The sequence below is a fragment of the Colias eurytheme genome, chromosome 15, assembly GCF_061535395.1.
Source record: "Colias eurytheme isolate Ceu_HAF_F1 chromosome 15, ilColEury1 Martin Lab GWU primary, whole genome shotgun sequence".
NCBI lineage: Eukaryota > Metazoa > Arthropoda > Insecta > Lepidoptera > Pieridae > Colias > Colias eurytheme.
Window position 1 is genome coordinate 12,084,866 of NC_142994.1, and position 18,285 is coordinate 12,103,150.

Genomic DNA, 18,285 nt, shown 5'->3' on the forward strand with positions numbered 1-18,285 from the left:
CGAAATAATCACAGATCACAGAAACTAGAAATAATTTAAAGTAAATACCTACCTATATGATTTTTTTTTATGATTAATGTTTGCTTATTTTATAACTAGTAAAACAAAACATATTTAATTTAAAATAACGAAATAGTATCTGAAAAGGTAAAAACACAATATAAGCCGCACGTGGCCGCACTGAAAAAAAAACGAACGTGAACATTCTATATTTAAAAATAGTGCGGGCGCGCCAAAATCTTAAATTAAAAATTAATCTGTAACATTAATAATAATTAATAGTGATGATTAAATTGAATTCGATATTTTTTTACAATAATCAGTTGATATAATTTTACTTTTTATCTTTATAATTTTAAAATTATATTATTATTATAATTTTCTTAAATCATGGACCTATTGCTTAGAGTTTAGACCTATTGCCATATGACCTAGAAAAAAAAAACAAATCGAATTCTAGAACTTATTTTGAATCATGTTACGCACACGTGATATAAATTGAAAATGTTTTCATTTGTAAAAAATGATAAAATATTATTGTGATTCCTTTTGCACGGATTTATTTTATTTACTTAGAGCATATACTTTTTACAATAATCATACAATAAAAAGGTAAGATAAGATTAAAAACTTTCCTTTCGACGTTAAGAAAATGTTCTATTGTATTAGTGGTTTATTTTTCCTAAGTTACAGTATATTCTAAATTTTTCCAGGTCCCCGGTACGTTGGCGATGGAAAGGGGACAATGTTTGCAGCAGAGTCAGCCGAGGTCTTGCAGCTTTGATCATTTTAGCTGCAGCAAGGCTGACTCTCTTACAGGGATCTTTGCCAGCGTTTTCACCACAAGACAATCCACCTGCTTTTCATCCTTCTTTTAGTGTGAGGTAATTATTATGTACCTATACTAAATTGTTTTCTATCATTATATAAGTGTATGTGCTTCTTGTGTGCGTGGGCTTTACGCAATTCCTAAACGGCTGAACTGATTTAAATTACATTTTTTGAGCGCCTTCAGATTGAAGAATGGTTTAAATTTACATTCGAACATACCTAAGCGAAGCTAAAAAGAAGATAGTAGGAAGGTATTATAATATAAGATTTACGTTTAATTTGTTACGACCGAAGCTACAAAATTTATAACGAGCGGTGAAAAGTAGCTAATACTTGACTTGACCTGATAATATTATTTTCTTAAATAATATATTTAGACAGCGTGTAAATTATAACAGGATTATTCTAAGCATTTTAATAAGAACGAACATATTCACTACTTTACCTACTACATATTATATAACGATAATGCTGTTATATTTGTATTTCTTTGGCGGTGATGTAACTGTTTCTATGTAGCATACAATATTATTTCTATTGTCCTTAAATAAATAATAGCTTAAAAAAACTAAAAAACACGCTTTATCAAATTAGTGTATTGTTATCGGTCCTCAATAAATCTACAAAGTTTGAACGAAATCTGGCCGTTTAAAAAGGGTCAAAATCGTGCCCAAAGAAGTCGGTTACAAACAAATATACAGGTGAAGCTAATAAAAAGCGTGTAAAAAAGCCGCTGTTTCCAGACTCATGACGTTCTGCTATCTCGCGGCATTCAACTGGTGGCTGCTCCTCTGCCCGTGGACGCTCAGCCACGACTGGCAGATGGGGTCCGTGCCGCTTGTCACCAGTTTGTGGGACGCGAGGAATCTGTTGACCGGCGCCGCGCTGTTGGCGCTCGTTGCTTTGACGTATAGATGTGTTATGGACTTGGAGGTGAGTGTGTGCGTGGGCGGGCAGGTGTGTGCGTTCGTTAGGTGTGTATATAATTAGGGCTGTTTAAGTGTTTGTGTGCATGTTTATAAGAACGTGTGTGAGTGTGTTGCATTGCACGCTTCATAATGTTGTGTATTATTTCATTTGATGTAGGTATGTTAAGTAATTCTAGTGTCCTTTAAATAAATTTACTCTGATTTTGTTTACAACGAATTCAATTTCAATTAGTTTTGTTTTATTTACATGCTCACGAAATATAAACGATCTATAATTATTATTTTAAGAACGAAAGCTTTTCACGTGCAATTTGTTCAATGATGAATAGTCCATAATTATTTTACAGCTTAAAATAAAATAAATAAAAAAATACTCCTGTAAAACAAAGAATTTATCTTTTTCAGTTACAACGGCACACGCCAGCAGTGGTAGGATTGCTTTTGTTGGTGATCCCATACCTACCTGCTTCCAATTTACTGGTGACTGTCGGCTTCGTGGTTGCCGAACGAGTGCTGTATATACCTAGGTATGTATCTAGATCATACAGTTATGTATGTAAAAATGATATAAGTAACTAATAATTTTACTGTGATAAATGCTTTTTGAAACTGGATCAGACTGAAGTAAAATATTTTCTTTGACAAATTCGTAATAAGATAGGATATTCTTTACTCGTACTTTTTGAGTTCAATGTGTTTTTTATATTTTTTAAATTTATAATTGTCATTAATTTATTCATATAGTTAACAACTAGTTGCCCATTGCATCACTTGCATGATACTCGGATAATAAGCGACCTATGTGTTAATCCAGGTTATTAAGTTTGTACCAAATATCATAAATATCTATTATCCATACATTCTCACAAAGTTTCGCGTTTGAAATGCTATTAGGTAAGGATAGGTACTATTTTTTCCATGAACGCATACTTGACCACTCTTAAACTGTCTCTTTATCAGCTGTAACTTTCACTGGGTTACAATACAAACTTTCCAGGAAAACTTTCTAGTCACGAAAGGAACAAGTTTTGTTAAGATAATTTATAACTAGGTGCGGTAATTACCCACTAAATGATTAGGATTTAACACTAAGAGAAATCAATTAAGTAAATTAATTCATTGAACTAAGCTTTGAAATCTAAGTATTGGTAAAGTTGTTAATGTATAATAATTTATTATTATCATAGTTCTTTCTACATAGCTTTAGCTTTAAATTTGTTTGAGACATTTCATCCTTATAATAATTGACTCTTACGATCGATACAATAAAGGGTACGTTCGTTTGATTCACGTGGCAAGCGTATTTTCGAAAATCTATAAATGTAGTTTTATTTCCTTTTCCAAATAGCGGAATATTTCTTTACAGCAAAATTTGCTATCTGCAGTTTTTTTTTTTAATACTGTTCCTCCAGGGTCCACAGAAAATTTCCACCTTTTATAATGTTTCAGTCGCAGCCATCTGGTCGAATCTGCTATTTGATTAAATGACTAGCGCGTTCATTGAATGCAGAATGACGACATTAATTAAGTGAATGACTTAAGGACCAAGTCGCTAGTCATTCAATCAAATAGCAGATTCAACCAAATGACAGCGAAATATCCACTTCAGAGAGAGATGTTACAATCTGCTAACTAATTGGACGTTGCGTAACGCTCGTTAAATAAACGTTCGGCCTAGTCATTCAATTGAATGCTAATTATCTATATAATATGTATTTATTTGAAATTATGTATGTATGCTTATCAGCCATTTGGTTTCCATAACACAAGCGAAAGCTTATGGGATCAGATCGTGCCGTGTGTGAAAAATTGTCCTGAAATATTTATTTATTCAACACACTAGTCATTCAATCACAGCAGATTCAACAGACATATTATGGTGGGTTCATGGGAAAATAACAACAGATTATCTTGATATACTGAGATTTATTCTTAACCAAGTTGACACAAGAGGAAGTATAAAGCGACCACAGATAATGAACAATATTAGGTACATCATAGACAGTAGCTCCAAATCAAGAGCTATTCAAACAACTTAAGGATAAATTTACATTGTTTGGTTTATATATGTACTAGTTCTAACCAAGAAGCTTATATCTTAATACGTCATTCCATGTCATATTTTCTTGTTACAAGTTAATGTTCATACTGAAATCTCCAGTGTATTAGATATAAGCTTCTTGGTTCTAACGCTCTGTATACTTTTGTCTTGACTACGCAGTGTGGGCTCACTAGTAGTGACGGTATACGGCGTGCAGCTAGTGTGGGGGTGCGGGGCGCGCGGGCGGCGGCTGGCGGCGCTGGGCACGGCCGCGCTCGTGGCCAGCGGCGCCGCGCGCACGCACCTGCGCAACCGGGACTGGCGCACGAGGGAGACGCTGCTTAGGTACGGGAGAGACAGAAACACACACAAACACGCAACAATAAACATTATAAATTAGTATAACACGTTTCATTAAAAAAAGGAATCTTAAATGGCGTCCAAAGCTGACATTGACAGATGATAGGTCCAGTAAAAAAGAAAATAAAAAATTGGTTGTCTGTAAAGTCGGTTCACTGACGATAGTTGAACGTGACACGTGACGTCCGATTGTGCTTCTTTGTCGCTCGTTCCGCGGTCTCGCTTGCACTTCAAGCCTTACATGGAACGCCTCAGAGCGAGGTAACGCCGCATGAATCATGTTTTTTCGTGCGTGCAACCGGCTCTTATCGAATTATAAGACGTTGTCACGTCAAAAATCATCATCATCATCATCAGCCCATATAAGTTAACACTGCTGGGACACGGGTTTGGGGGACAGGCCATTATCCACCACGCAGGAAAAGTGCGGGTTGGCGGATGTCACATGTCGTAGAACTTTTTGATTCTAAGACATGTCGGTTTCCTCACGATGTTTTACTTCACCGTTCGAGCAGTGGTGATATTATAACATGCGCAGATAAATTGAAAACCCAATTTATTTCCTGCACGCCCGCCTGGTCTCGAACGTCGGTCTTATCGATTTAAAAAAATTAGTAACTAGTTACAAGGTAAATAAAAATAAACTAATAATACAACCTTAAATTAATATGTGGCTGCGGCCTGCGTGCGCCAAAAAAAAAGTGGTGATCCTAATGAAGCTAAAGTCAGTACGTGGAAGAATTATAAGCTTGCAATAATACCTACTGCTTGAATCAGTTGGTACGGTTGGAAAAATAATGAGGTATAAAAATGAAGGCTCTGCTTAGGGTATTTTTGTTGGAATATATTTATCGGTTACTTATTATTTAGCGATCTGTGTCTAAAATTTAAACTATTGAGTATCTAATAAATTCCTACTTACTACTATATGAAAAATTGCTATCGCCTACGTGATAATATTAGCAGCAAAGCGAAACATAAGAATTATCTTATGTTTTGCTTTTATAAATTAGCTATTTGCTGTTATACATGAGCAGGTTCATAACTATTGTCTATTGCCCCAGAATCAAACAAAAAAATACGTAAATACTTCTAATATAAAAGTATACCTAAACCAAATAATGATACTAATATTGTATTTTATTCTAACAATTCCAGAGCCGACCTCGCAGTTCTACCGCACAATGCAAAACTTCACTACAATTTTGCAAACTTCCTAAAAGATATCGAGCAACAGGAAAACGCGATCAAACATTATAAAGAAGCATTGAAGTGAGTTGTTTGTCTTATGAAATAATCGTTTTAATTAATAATTTCTTAGTTTAATTATAAGTTAAAAATAATGTTCTACCTACTTAATTTTGATTTGTTCTGTGATATAGTTTGTATAAAATTGTGTAAGTATGTATTAACGTAATGTGTATCATTTCCTTCAAATTAGTGTTTTTTTTTTTTCATATTTTCTTTTCTTTTCTTTCTTCAAATTATCGAACCCAGCATGAATAACTATTCGTGCCGGGTTCGACCTGATTAAACTTTTATTCCAAAACTCCTTCTCCTCAAACCTCCTTCAAACGTGAATGTTCCAAAATCGGTATTTAAAATAAAATAATCATATTTTAAAATTATTTTCTAAAATATTATCATCAATATAGATTTATCTTTGTGCGTGATTTTGCGTGTAATGAAATTAAACGTAACTGCACTCTGCCTACGCACAACGTTGTTGGGCTACCCCCACTACCTACGTATAAAAAGGGTGGAATTTTGAAAGGCCACCTGAAGTAAAATAATATTAATAAAAAATTTTAGACTCTTCTGGAAATATCACACGATGCGACGATCCAAAAAAAATATATTTATTACTTCATTAAAACAACTCTCTTTCTTTTCCTTCGTCTATTTACCTTATTCTTGAAATAAATGTTTATTATATCTATCGTAATGGAATCTACTCAAATCAGCAAAAATTACTTCCCTTCAAAAATTACTTGTACTTCCCTTACAAAATTTGAAATTACAAGGCACCGGCATTACAAATTTTGACACTGCATATGCGTGTTGTATGTCGTTAATAATATAATCACAACAACATTTCCATAAAACAGACTATGGCCAAGCTACGCCAGCGCACACAACAACCTGGGCGCGCTGGCGGCGGGCGAGCGCGCCGAGCAGCACTTCCTGCTCGCGCTGCGCTACAACCGCCGGCACCTCAACGCGCACTACAACCTCGCCAAGCTCTACCGGTGAGTGCACACACACCACACCAAACACTACACATTACACACCAAACACTAGACACCAAACACTACACATTACACACCAAACACTAGACACGAAACACTACACATTACACACCAAACACTAGACACCAAACACTACACATTACACACCAAACACTAGACACCAAACACTACACATTACACACCAAACACTAGACACCAAACACCTACTAACTAAAACTAAACTAAACTACAAACATTTAATAGCTAGCTACTAGTTATTATTCTGTGACCGTACACCATACACCACACACTGCACACCGCACACCATAGATAACAATTTTATTTTCCAAAATATTATGATACAAAGAAATTAAGAACCCTTGCTCACACAGGATATCCTGTGACGTGGGAACAAGTTTCTTCCAGTTGAACATTCTATACCTTAAGCTAGAAAAAACACTATTACATCAAAAAATGAACAGACACCGGCTGCACACGGATGCTTAACCAGGTGTGGCCGTTGATTGTTGTTGTTGTGGGCTGGTCAGCGGATCAACCTTTCAGCCCCTCGCTGGTTCAATTTCGCTTCACTCACAGTACTCACAGAAATGATTGTACTCTGAACCAATAGGACCAATACCATTTCTACTAACAGACACAATAGATTTTCTATTGTGTCTGTGATTCCGGGGCCTGAGTTATTAATATAAAAATACTATCAAGTTAATATTCATTTCTAAATGCTTGTTTATTGTATTCAAAGGATGTTGCAATGTCAAGTGTACGCTATGCAAATAGTGTAACTTAAATACTTATCGGCCAAAGACACACAAGTAACAAAGGAACTTTGATTGACGTCAATGTTATGTCTATATGAGCTTCGCTATTTAGTCTATAGAGATAAGCTTAATTCACAAACATTCAGAAATTAAATACGAGAAAAAGGTAAATTTACGTCATAGATCCAACTACTTTACCACATAAAATGCAGCATTAACTTAATTATTATCAAATAATACAATATAATATCTAAAATAATGATTCAATTTAATAAAAATCATACTATACCTTGAGGAGAAAAAGAAACGAGCGACTCGACAAACTTAAAGCGCTATTTTCATTAGTTAATTTTTTTTAATTTTTTTCATTATTATTTTTTTCATACATATTTTATAATATTTTCATTTATTATATTATGATTTCCACAGCTTGGGTAGGCTAGTGATATTTTACATAGCGTACAAGACTATTTATACATACTGATTTCAACAAACTTATAGTACTATAGTGTTCCTATTGATGGTCTAATTCATATCTAAACTCCGCAGTTTAAAGGCTAGGTGATAATATTTAACATAACGTACAACACTATATCTATAAAATTAAAATAAAAATAACTTCGTTAAAAACAACCGACTTCAAAAACGCAAAAGTAAAAAATAAAATAGATTTGAAATTATTAATTACTACATATTATTTTAGATGTGCTATTTAATAAATAGGTTTGAAGTCGGTGCCAAACACTAAGCACTCAGTATTAAGCCCGTGCACCGACATCAAACCTTTTTAGTAAATAGCACATCTAAATAATATGTAGTAATTAATAATATCAAATCTATTTTATTTTTGCTTTTTCTTTTTTGAAGTCGGTTGTTTTTAACGCAGTTATTGTTATCACTGTCGTGATATTATGTGACCTCCATATTGGACTTTCCAGAGATCGGTAATGGCTTCGTTAATATTCTGATAATGCTATTCAAAATAATATTAATAAGCGGAGATAGGGACACTTACGAACATTAATCAATATAATATAACTCCAACATGTTAACTGCATCTTTAAAAAACTAATTAAAAGTCCAGGATCCTTCGCCCATTTTTGCAAGTGATTACTATCAAGCTAATTTTCCGTGAGTAGCTTTATTTTGATGAGACGCCCAATAATTTCCTGTACGAAACTCTCGATTGTGGTAGCTTACAGAGGTAACAAGGATAAAATATTTTGATTTGATGGGTCTCAAATATTTATTACGCAATTTGTAGGACAATATTATGTCTGTTGAATTATATAAATATTAACTAAGTGAAAACAAAAAAATCTGCTGGTTAGTAATCATTTATGATGACCTCGTTAACGATACACATTGGAAAGAGGGGACTCTTTGATCAAACCATAGATTTTGTAGGACAAATATTTTTTCGAATAATTTAGATTATTATCTTGAGATTGAACACAAAAAAAATTCAGTTAGTAGCAATTAACCTTTGTCATAACATAATAGCTTAATTTGGAAAATAGATTGATCGCTTCAACTAGCGTCCTTACTCCTTATTTATATAAAAATATTGTGGGTAATAATGAAATGTAATAATCTATATATGAAAATGAATCCCTATATCTCTTGGTCACGGCATCACGCGTGAATGGGTGGACTGATTTCGATAATTCTTTTTTTATAATATTCCTTGAAGTACCAGATGGTTCTGATGAAAAGAAAACATAAACATGTACCACGGGCGAAGCCAGGGCAGACCGCTAGATTTATATAAAAATATATTTAAGGTCAATATCAAATGAAAAATGTCAACGATACTGGAAGATTAATAAATATGTAAAAGATTAATAAATATTCAAATAATAATTCACATTTTTGCTTTTATACTTTTTAATATAGAGAGTATAAATGAATTCAGATTTATCAGCCATTTTTTTTAAACGGTTTTGCAATGCTATATGTTCAGTATTATTCTGGTTTCTTTCTATAACTGAAGATAAGAGTACTCTCTGAAGATTCTATTGTAATCGCTGGATTATCAGCAACACATGATTTAATTTTATTGCCAGTTTCAGACAGGTTAAATGGAATAAATATTTCCATATTATCTCCCCGCAACTGCCAATCGGTCGATTTCACATCTAAACCGGCCGGCAATAATTCAACGCTTTCAAACGAAACTGTGGAACCTTCACTGCCCTTTACGTAAATCACTCTGTTATTTATTTTAACTTCCATATCGTCATCGGTGAGTTTTTTCGGCAGACGGTAAGTAAGTTTATAGGAATTTTGAGCCACAGTTGTGGAAATGTCGATATTACATTGTAAAAAGTCCAATTCGTTCAAAAACGAGCCGAGGTGATCAAAAGTTTTGCTTCGAGGCATTTTGTTAGGGGACAAAGATTTTTCCAACTCGAGCATCCTCTCTTTTCGCTTTTGTAACTCTTGTTCTTGTTGTTTCATTGTGTTTTCTTGTTGCTTTTGTAAATCTAGCTGTTTCTGTAGTTCTTGCTGACACTTAGCTCGTTCTGTTTGTGTGATATTTTCTTGAGCTTCTGCGCAGTTTTTCTGTGTCTGTTGTTCTTGATTTTTCATTTTATTTTCTAGCTCTTTTTGCAACGCGATCTGTTGTTGTAGTTGCTGTTGGCACTGATCATGTTGTAATTTTGCGTTTTGTTCTTGTTCAAGCAATTTCCGCTGCTGCTCTTCTATCTGCTTTTTAAGTTCTTGTTCTTTTGCTTGCAACGTGTTTACTTGTTGCTGTAAAGCGCCTAGCTGTTGCTGGCATTGCGTTCCTGTTTGTGCGGCCCGTTGTTGTTCAGCCAAATTCGCTTGTAGTTGCGTTATCTGTTGTTTAAGTTGTTGTTCTTGTTGCTGATGTGTCGCAGCCTGTTGATTCTTTTGTTGGTGGCACTGATTTAATTGTGTTTGTGCGTTCTGTGATGTAACAGCCGCATTTTGCTGCACTTGCGCTACCTGCCGCTGGTAGGACGCACGTTCGTTCGCCAGTTGCACCTGCAAGTTATTGACGCTTTGCTGTAGTTGCGCCGCTTGCAGCTGCAGTTGGTAACAGAAAAAGAAGCCATGTGACAAATGGAATGTACACAGCAAAACAAATATGCGGTACATCTTTACGGGTTTGAAACACTGTGATACGTGCTCGTTGAATCGTCCAGTATTTATATGCAAAATTATAATAAGGTTGACCTCTTATCACATATTATTGTGTTATTTATTGGCCAGAATCTCCCTGTGAACTGATACATTATATTTAGAATGAAATAATGACTTTATTATTACTTTACCTCGTGTCGAATATTTCCTTTGTCCTAAGTAGGTATTTTGTTTTTCTATTTTTTTTATATTTTTATTACTATCATCTCAGTCAGTCATTTAAAATATTTATTTATACACATGGGTGACAATTCATTATTATTCATAGAACAGTAAAAACAAATAGAAGTGCTATAATGCCATAATTAGTATAAAAACCAGTGTCGCCAAACCCACACATTTAAACCGATAGTTATACGGTACACTACAAGTAAACTATGCCTTTGATTGGACAGCTTAATTTGAGTAAAAACTGACTTAGGTTATAAATTCAGCATTTCAATATGTACCCGAACGCACCATGTTACGGTTTATTTTAGTATAACATCCCTAGGTATATAAGCTGTTTTGTTTCTCATTGCTCAGAAATTCCAAATTCGAAAACATTTAGCTATTCCACAACAGAGGGCGTTAGTTTTAGATAGATATAACTTTGAACCTCAACACATAGAGATAAGGTTGAAATTTGTGTCACTCAACATTAATGACATTAAATTGATATTTATCTGATGCCTGCCCTGAGGGATGTCAGCCTTGTTATCGATAATTCACAAATAAATATTTTTTGTGTATTTTTTTTCCATCTATTATATGAGTATAGTATAATGTGTCACATTTTGGAGTATGTTTATTACTACTAAGTACGTCTTTTTATATTATGATTATTAAATAAAAAACGGAATAGAATAGTATTAATTTATATTTATAAAATACAAACAGAAAATATGCATTATTTTAAATCTTGGAACTGCCGTAGGTTTGATGTATCGGTGGCCTTTGTTAGACTGCTTAGTGCTGTTCGGCATCCAGTTAACTCGTCACGTTGCATTTATCCATTTCTCTTTTAAATTAGCCTCTTTGGGAAATCTATAAATAAATTGGATAAATGAAAGCTAAGGAAAAATAAAATAAAATTTAATATTTATAATGTTTGTCTTTTCTAAAGTATCGATACTGTCGATATGCGCCACAAGCATCACTAAACCGACATTCGTTTGTTTATTGCAATAATATTCCAGGAAGTCTTGTTTGCTGTTCAATCTATAATAGTTCTAATTTCTTATGGATTAAGGTTCATTTTGACTAGATATTTGTATAAAATTTTGACAAATTACGACAAGCGAAGTTATAACATAAAATATATGTAAAATAAATAAAAATAAGACTTACCGATGGTATGAAATGCCTCTATTGCTGATATTATTTCGTCTGCTATCATTTTTGCACTCTAATGTAACCGAACAACATCCTAATTAATGAATAAAATATGAAAAAAAGGTTTGAAAGCTGACAACCGACTCGAATATTTTTCTGCGCACAACTGAGAGCAAGTTAGGTGATCTTAACTTATTATTGACACGTGGGCCACGCCCACATCACACTTCTATTTGTTTTTACTGTTCTGTGTTATTATTCTAATTTTTTATTCGAGAAACATTTTTATTCTATAACTCTTCAGAACTTTTACATTCTAATAAAAATAACTGCGTTTAAAACAACCAATTTTTTATTAACTTAAAACTTTTCCGTTTTTGAAGTCGGTTTATAATTTCCAGCAAGAAAAACCGCATATCAGACGCGTTAAAAATGCTCGAGCGTTGCATTACTCTCGAGCCTCGCTTCGTGCAAGCGTATCTCGAGCTGTTCCTCGTGGTACCGGAGCGGGAGAAACGAGCGGTGCTGGACAAGCTGCTGCAGTTGGAGCCGAGGAACTGGGAGCATTACTATTTGTATGGGAATTGGTTGAAGGGAAGAGGTGAGCTTGATTTTTTTTTCGCAACTTGAAACTAATAAGTAGGTATATTACTTACATTAGTAGGTAATATTTTTAGTAGGGTTACATTGATGCTGTAATTTTTAAATTAATGAAGCTCATAATATTATGCACAATATTTTATACAACAAAGAGTTATAGCCCATTTTTTAATTTATCAAATACACCTACTGAGGATTGTTTAAAGAAATTTATTTATGAAATTTATATTTCTTTATACGAAAAATCACTGGATACACAATATTTTATATGTAAAAAGAAAATTCGTAAAATTATACCAAATGAAAGTATAATACATTGGACCAAAACAGCAAAAAAATATAATTTGGAAGTGATAATAGTTAATAAAATAGTGGTAGTAGGAATATTTTTTTCGTTTGTGCAATAAAATAACTGTTTAACGAGAACTTTCGGATTAAGTGGTTATTATAAACAATATTATTTACCTCATATTCCAAAAGTACTTTTTTTTTTTATTGCAAAATTTTTTATCAAATATACCCACATTCCACAGGTCTATGGCCGCTCGCATACGACTACTACGTCCGCGCACTAGCTGTATCACGCACACACACCACACACACCTCCCACACTACACACACACACGCCGCACACACGAGTGGTGTGACACATGGAGGTGGTGGTGGGAGCGCGGCGCTGCGTGCGGCGGGCGTGCTGCTGCGGGCGGCCGGACAGCGAGCTAGGCTGCTGCACTTGCTTATAAGGTGATGTTTTGTGGATGAATAAATTAATAAAGTGCCGAGCACACGTGTCAGAAATGAAATTTCTTTGACAAGATTCAAAGATCTCAAAATCATAGTCCTGCTCCATGACGTGACGTGACATGACCGATTTTACTCTCAACGCGCCTGAATGCTTTAATTCATTTATATTATTATTATTCTTAAAATATATTTCCAGGGTGGGAATTTTCAATGCACTTTAGTGGGGAAGAACTTGAAATGCTGTAATTATTAGATTTTGCTGAAATAATATTTTAAAAAAGAAATACAACTGTGAAATTTTTTAAAATATGAATTTGCCCCAATTGTGATTTGAACTAGTTAAAAATTTAAAAAATAAAAGTTTCTTAATTCATTCTTCATAAGCTTGAACATTTTTATTGTATCATCAACGTCATTCTTCATAAAAAATGCTTTTATTCAGTAAAATTTGCTATCTCCAATATTTTAAGTTCATTTTTTCTAGGGTTCATAGAAAATTTCCATCCTGTAGATTTAGATTCTTTAGTATGCGTGACTGAGTGATGTGTATTGATCATTGGCTGTTTCTTATGTTTCCAAAAATTATGTGTGTGTGTGTGTTGTTGGCAGCACAATGCAGTAATGTAGGTATACATAATATGTTGTGCGTGTATGCAACTGGCAGCATCATCGCATATAATAGGTATATATAGTTACATACAAGATAATTAATTAGTATTTGCTTTTAAAAATAGAAATGCCATTTTTATTGTATCATCACAGGAAAATTTCCACTCTGTGTAGGCTGTTGTTGTGTTGAGGCTATTTCATGTAAAAGTACCTACATAATTATTGTGTCTATTGTAATATGTCTGTGCAGTTAGCGGCTCAAAGCAGTAATGTATGTAGTATATGATGTGTGTGCAGATGGCAGCGCGCGGGCGCGGCGGGCGGGGCGCGGCGCGCGGCCGCCGCACTGCGCGTGCGCGCGGAGCTTGCTTCGCGCGCTGCTAAGTACGCGAAGGCGACACAGGTATAAACCATAATACAATATGCATATATACAGGGTGTCCCACCGTCGGTATTCTAAGCTTAATGGAGGTTAAAGTTTTGCATATGCAGTACGTAAGAAATACTTATTAAATTCCAGATGCATTTTTTTTTAAATTCCTAGATATTATATTTCTTAAAACTGCAAGTCCCTTTGCGCTTAGTATACCGATAGTGAAACACCCTGTATATTTAAATATTTACCCACTAAATTTATCGGTAGCAAGTATTGTTCACATGAAATAAGTATTTATTTTATTAATATCAAAATCCACAGATAGAAATAAACTACTGACTAATTAATATTTTAAAACCGATCCTAGCCGCTTACTAATAATAATGCCGATAGCCTATTTGATAATTTTTGACTTAATTTCTTAAAAATATTAAATCTTTTGACTACAGAAACTAAACAGAACATTATGCTACAGAAAACTATGAACCTGATCATAAATGTTCAATATTTAAAATGCTATGGGGCATAAGTTCTTTCAAATAAATCCAAAAAAATTACCATTAGATTATAATATAAATTTTAACAAAAATTATCAATAAATGATTTGAATAATGCCAACAAATAGCTGCTTTGTAACCTCAAAAAATATAGAAATCATGAAATTTTCAAATTTCTTTTAAGGAACAAAAAAAACCATCAACTCATCCTTTCACTTTCCAGGTGAAGTCCACGTGCCTCCACCACAGCCAACTAGAAGTGCCGCCAAACGCATCACCAAACGCGTCACCAAACAAAAACTATAGAACATTACCAAGTGAAGTGCTAGTGAAACCCAGTTGCCAAAAGAACACATTACCCATCGCGTACAAACAGACACACAACAAGTCAGAAACCACTAAACAGAAAAGTTGTCCCCTAAATAAAAAGAAAATTAAAGATCCCGACCCGTTTTCCATAGTTTCGGATCATTTAATTAAAACTTATTGACGTGAATGGCGGAATAAAGAAAAAATAAAGCTCCCATTCATGGAGCGTTTACGTGTGACATAATATGATAGGACAGAAATAAATACAATTAAATGGTCATTGGTCACACTAAGCAATACAAACATGCAAAAACAAATGGTAATACATAATTATATTTCAAATATTAATTTTTGTTGTAAATAAATGAGTTTGAATTTTATTTCAAAAGTATTAACGTGACTATTAGGGTTGTTGAGGATTCCTCTTCCGCTTCCTCATAATGCGGAAGTTCCGCAATATTTTGGGTTCCTCTACCGTTACCGCATCCTCAAAAATGAAAATAAAAAGATCCTCTTCCGCTATCGCTTCCTCAAAATTTAGAGGAAATTTATGAGGATGCTAATCCGATCGGGCGGCGAATTTACAAAGCCTATTTAAACTATGTATTTGAGTTACGAGTCGGACTCTACTAACGAACAAGAGTAGAGTCTTACCGCCATATTTATATCTGCGCCTAACACTTATCTCTAAACATAATAATATAACATTTTCTCTCATACTCAGAAGAAACATATTTTACCTAATAATGTTTGTCAAAGGTCATTTTAAATTAAAAAACAAACAAGTTGTTTAAGCTTACATAATAATATCTACCAGTTAGTTTTTTTTTTGTGGAAATCGCCTAATGTCGCTTCTGGCACTGATATAGATTAGGTTTTTTCTGTGGCGAAATATGTAATATAATAATGAAGGCGAAAGAAGACGCAGAGAGGGCCCGGGAAAATGACCCAGCGGCGGATCCTCTGCGTCGACGTAGACCTGGCAGACGCAGGCGTCAGTATGTCCAACGTCTGCCCTGAAACAAGAGCCAACAACTAAGCACAGGGGGAGGTTTACGTAGAGACGAGCATACTACAGATATGCTCACTGCAAGTAAACCGACCCCCCCTGCGACAGAGGGTGGATAGCGCGGCAATAGGGCGGCGTTATCATTATGCGATACCGTCGCCTATTGACAAATTAAGGGCTTGGGCGAGTCGCCCAGTTGCGACACTCACCACGTAGGCGGCGGGGGTACAAGGCCTGGCTGTTAACCCCTGTCGCCGAAGATGATGAGTCCGGCTCGTGACTCAAATAGTTACTTACAGGCTTTGTAAATTCGCGATCGGGCGAGCTAACGTCCCCTAACCTTAACCATCAATATGTAGAGACAGGAGAATGGCTTTTGTTTTAATTTATAATTTTAAATGTTTTTGTTTTTTAATTTTGATTATAATTTCCTATCATCCTCATCCTCATCCGCTTCCTCTTCCACTTCCTCATCCGCATCCTCTTCCTCAAAAAAATATCCTCTTCCTCATCCGCATCCTCTAAATTTGTGTGTGAAAATTCCTCTTCCTCCTCCTCTTCCTCATAATCACTTCCTCAACAACCCAAGTGACTATACGCTTCCATGAATGGGGGAGTTAAAATAAGGTATCATCTCCTACAAAGTTTATAATAAAATCAATAGAAATACTATTTTTCATCGCAACGTGTTCATTTTAATATCGAAAATTTAAGCTTTTCTTCTAGTTCAAAGACATTTGAATTGAATAATTTTAAGATTCTGACTATTATTTATCAATTGACAACTAATAATGTAAATATTCTACCTACATGTTATTAATTTTACTCAATCGAAGATTAAAAACAACACGTAGTTAGGTACCGTATACGAAATAAGAACGGTTTAAAAACTGGGTTATTCGTTAATACATAATAATATTATATAATATTCATCATATTTTATACAGACAGCATTTAAAACATAATATGAATATATTACTTTACGGTATGATCTAAAAAAATACAGACAAGAACATTAATATATAATATATATATAATATATATACTTATATATATTTTCTTCAACATAATACATATTGTGAATTTATATTTACGCAATCATAATAAGATGAGAAGTTTTATTTGTTCTTATGTAGGTATCCTTTAACATAAAACATATTATAATGAAAACATATAAAAAACCACACAGAAAATACCTACATACCTGGAAATACTACACAAATAAATATACCTAATTAATATAAGCTACATCAACCATTTTGTAAATTAAAAGACATCATAGCTATTTAATTTGGAATAAAATTAATGAACGCTATCATTCTTGAGTTTTATTTTCCTATAAGTTGTATACGTAGTATCACAGACTAATAATAATATACTACGTATACAAGTAGTATATTATTATTAGTCTGTGCTATAAGTAATAATAATTTAAATAATTTTGCAAATAGGTAAAGATTTAATTTGTACCTTTCCTTTCCTTCGAAACTTTATGATGCTGAGGTCGTAACGCTTTATTTAGAAAAAAATTAGGTTAAACAGTATCGCCTCTAAAAGCAATTTTTAGCATTGTTGGTAATTTATTGACTTGTATTGAGAAGCAAATGACCTAGGAAATAGAAAAAAATATGTCTTTATCTAGGCAACCAGAAACAACGACAATCATGTTATAATATTATTTTTTATTACCAACATTTCAAATTCTCAATTGTAAAAAAGACGATGTCGCCAATAACAGCTAGGCTGTGTCAAATCTTAATTACATTGTTGATTTAAAATAATTAAAACAGTGAACAAGGTCATGCGTAGCAATCTAGAGATTTAGTAAGATTATCACTTTTTTATAAAATTTAACCGTAAAAAATTATAATCAAACACTTTACAATATTGTGACATGGCAACAAGATGTCTGCTAATGCACTAAATTAATAGAAAAATAATCTAAATACAAAAAATTGTATTTATTTACCTTCAATTTGACTAAAAAGTAATAATTACGTAGGTAGGTACCATTTTTAAAATAATGCTCAGGGCAATGTTGTTATGGTTTAATTGCATATGATGAATTCATGAATTTATTGTATTGTCACCGATGCCTGGTACAAAGTTTGAATTAAATTTATCTATTTACTAGTTTTCCGCCCGCGGCTTCGCCCGCGTTTTCAAAGGAAAACCTGCATAGTTCCCGTTCCCGTGGGATTTCCGGGATAAAACCTATCCTATGTGTTAATCCAAGTTACCCTCTATATGTGTGCTAAATTTCATTGTAATCGGTTCAGTAGTTATAACGTGAAAGAGTAACAAACATCCATACATCCATACATCCTTACAAACTTTCGCCTTTATAATAGTATTAAGATTGTTAGTCGATGTCGAGTCTAAAGGAGCCATTACATACAAACATACAGGTGAAGGTACTTAAACGTGTTGAACCTATAGATATACTTTACTCGCCTTCATGGAGTTTAAAATTACTGTTTTTATATCT

At 33.8% G+C, this 18,285-nt stretch overlaps 2 protein-coding genes across 2 annotated transcripts in view; one reads left to right on the top strand and one right to left on the bottom strand.

The window, feature by feature from the left end:
* The window catches only part of LOC149902615 (protein O-mannosyl-transferase TMTC1-like), a 148,766-nt gene extending 133,712 nt beyond the window's left edge, over positions 1-15,054 (top strand). Inside the window, exons 6-15 of the mRNA XM_090110115.1 lie at positions 714-884; positions 1,575-1,764; positions 2,166-2,287; positions 3,982-4,146; positions 5,320-5,433; positions 6,270-6,410; positions 12,055-12,254; positions 12,787-12,997; positions 13,904-14,009; positions 14,703-15,054. Of these exons, the coding sequence (XP_089966241.1) occupies positions 714-884; positions 1,575-1,764; positions 2,166-2,287; positions 3,982-4,146; positions 5,320-5,433; positions 6,270-6,410; positions 12,055-12,254; positions 12,787-12,997; positions 13,904-14,009; positions 14,703-14,969 (1,687 nt within the window). The 3' untranslated portion in view covers positions 14,970-15,054. The remainder of the gene's footprint in view (positions 1-713; positions 885-1,574; positions 1,765-2,165; positions 2,288-3,981; positions 4,147-5,319; positions 5,434-6,269; positions 6,411-12,054; positions 12,255-12,786; positions 12,998-13,903; positions 14,010-14,702) is intronic.
* On the bottom strand, positions 9,079-10,297 carry LOC149902617 (uncharacterized). Its single transcript, XM_090110324.1, has one exon. The coding sequence runs from the start codon at positions 10,292-10,294 to the stop codon at positions 9,134-9,136; it is 1,161 nt and encodes a 386-aa protein (XP_089966450.1). The 5' UTR covers positions 10,295-10,297; the 3' UTR covers positions 9,079-9,133.
* Positions 15,055-18,285: the final 3,231 nt, after the last annotated feature.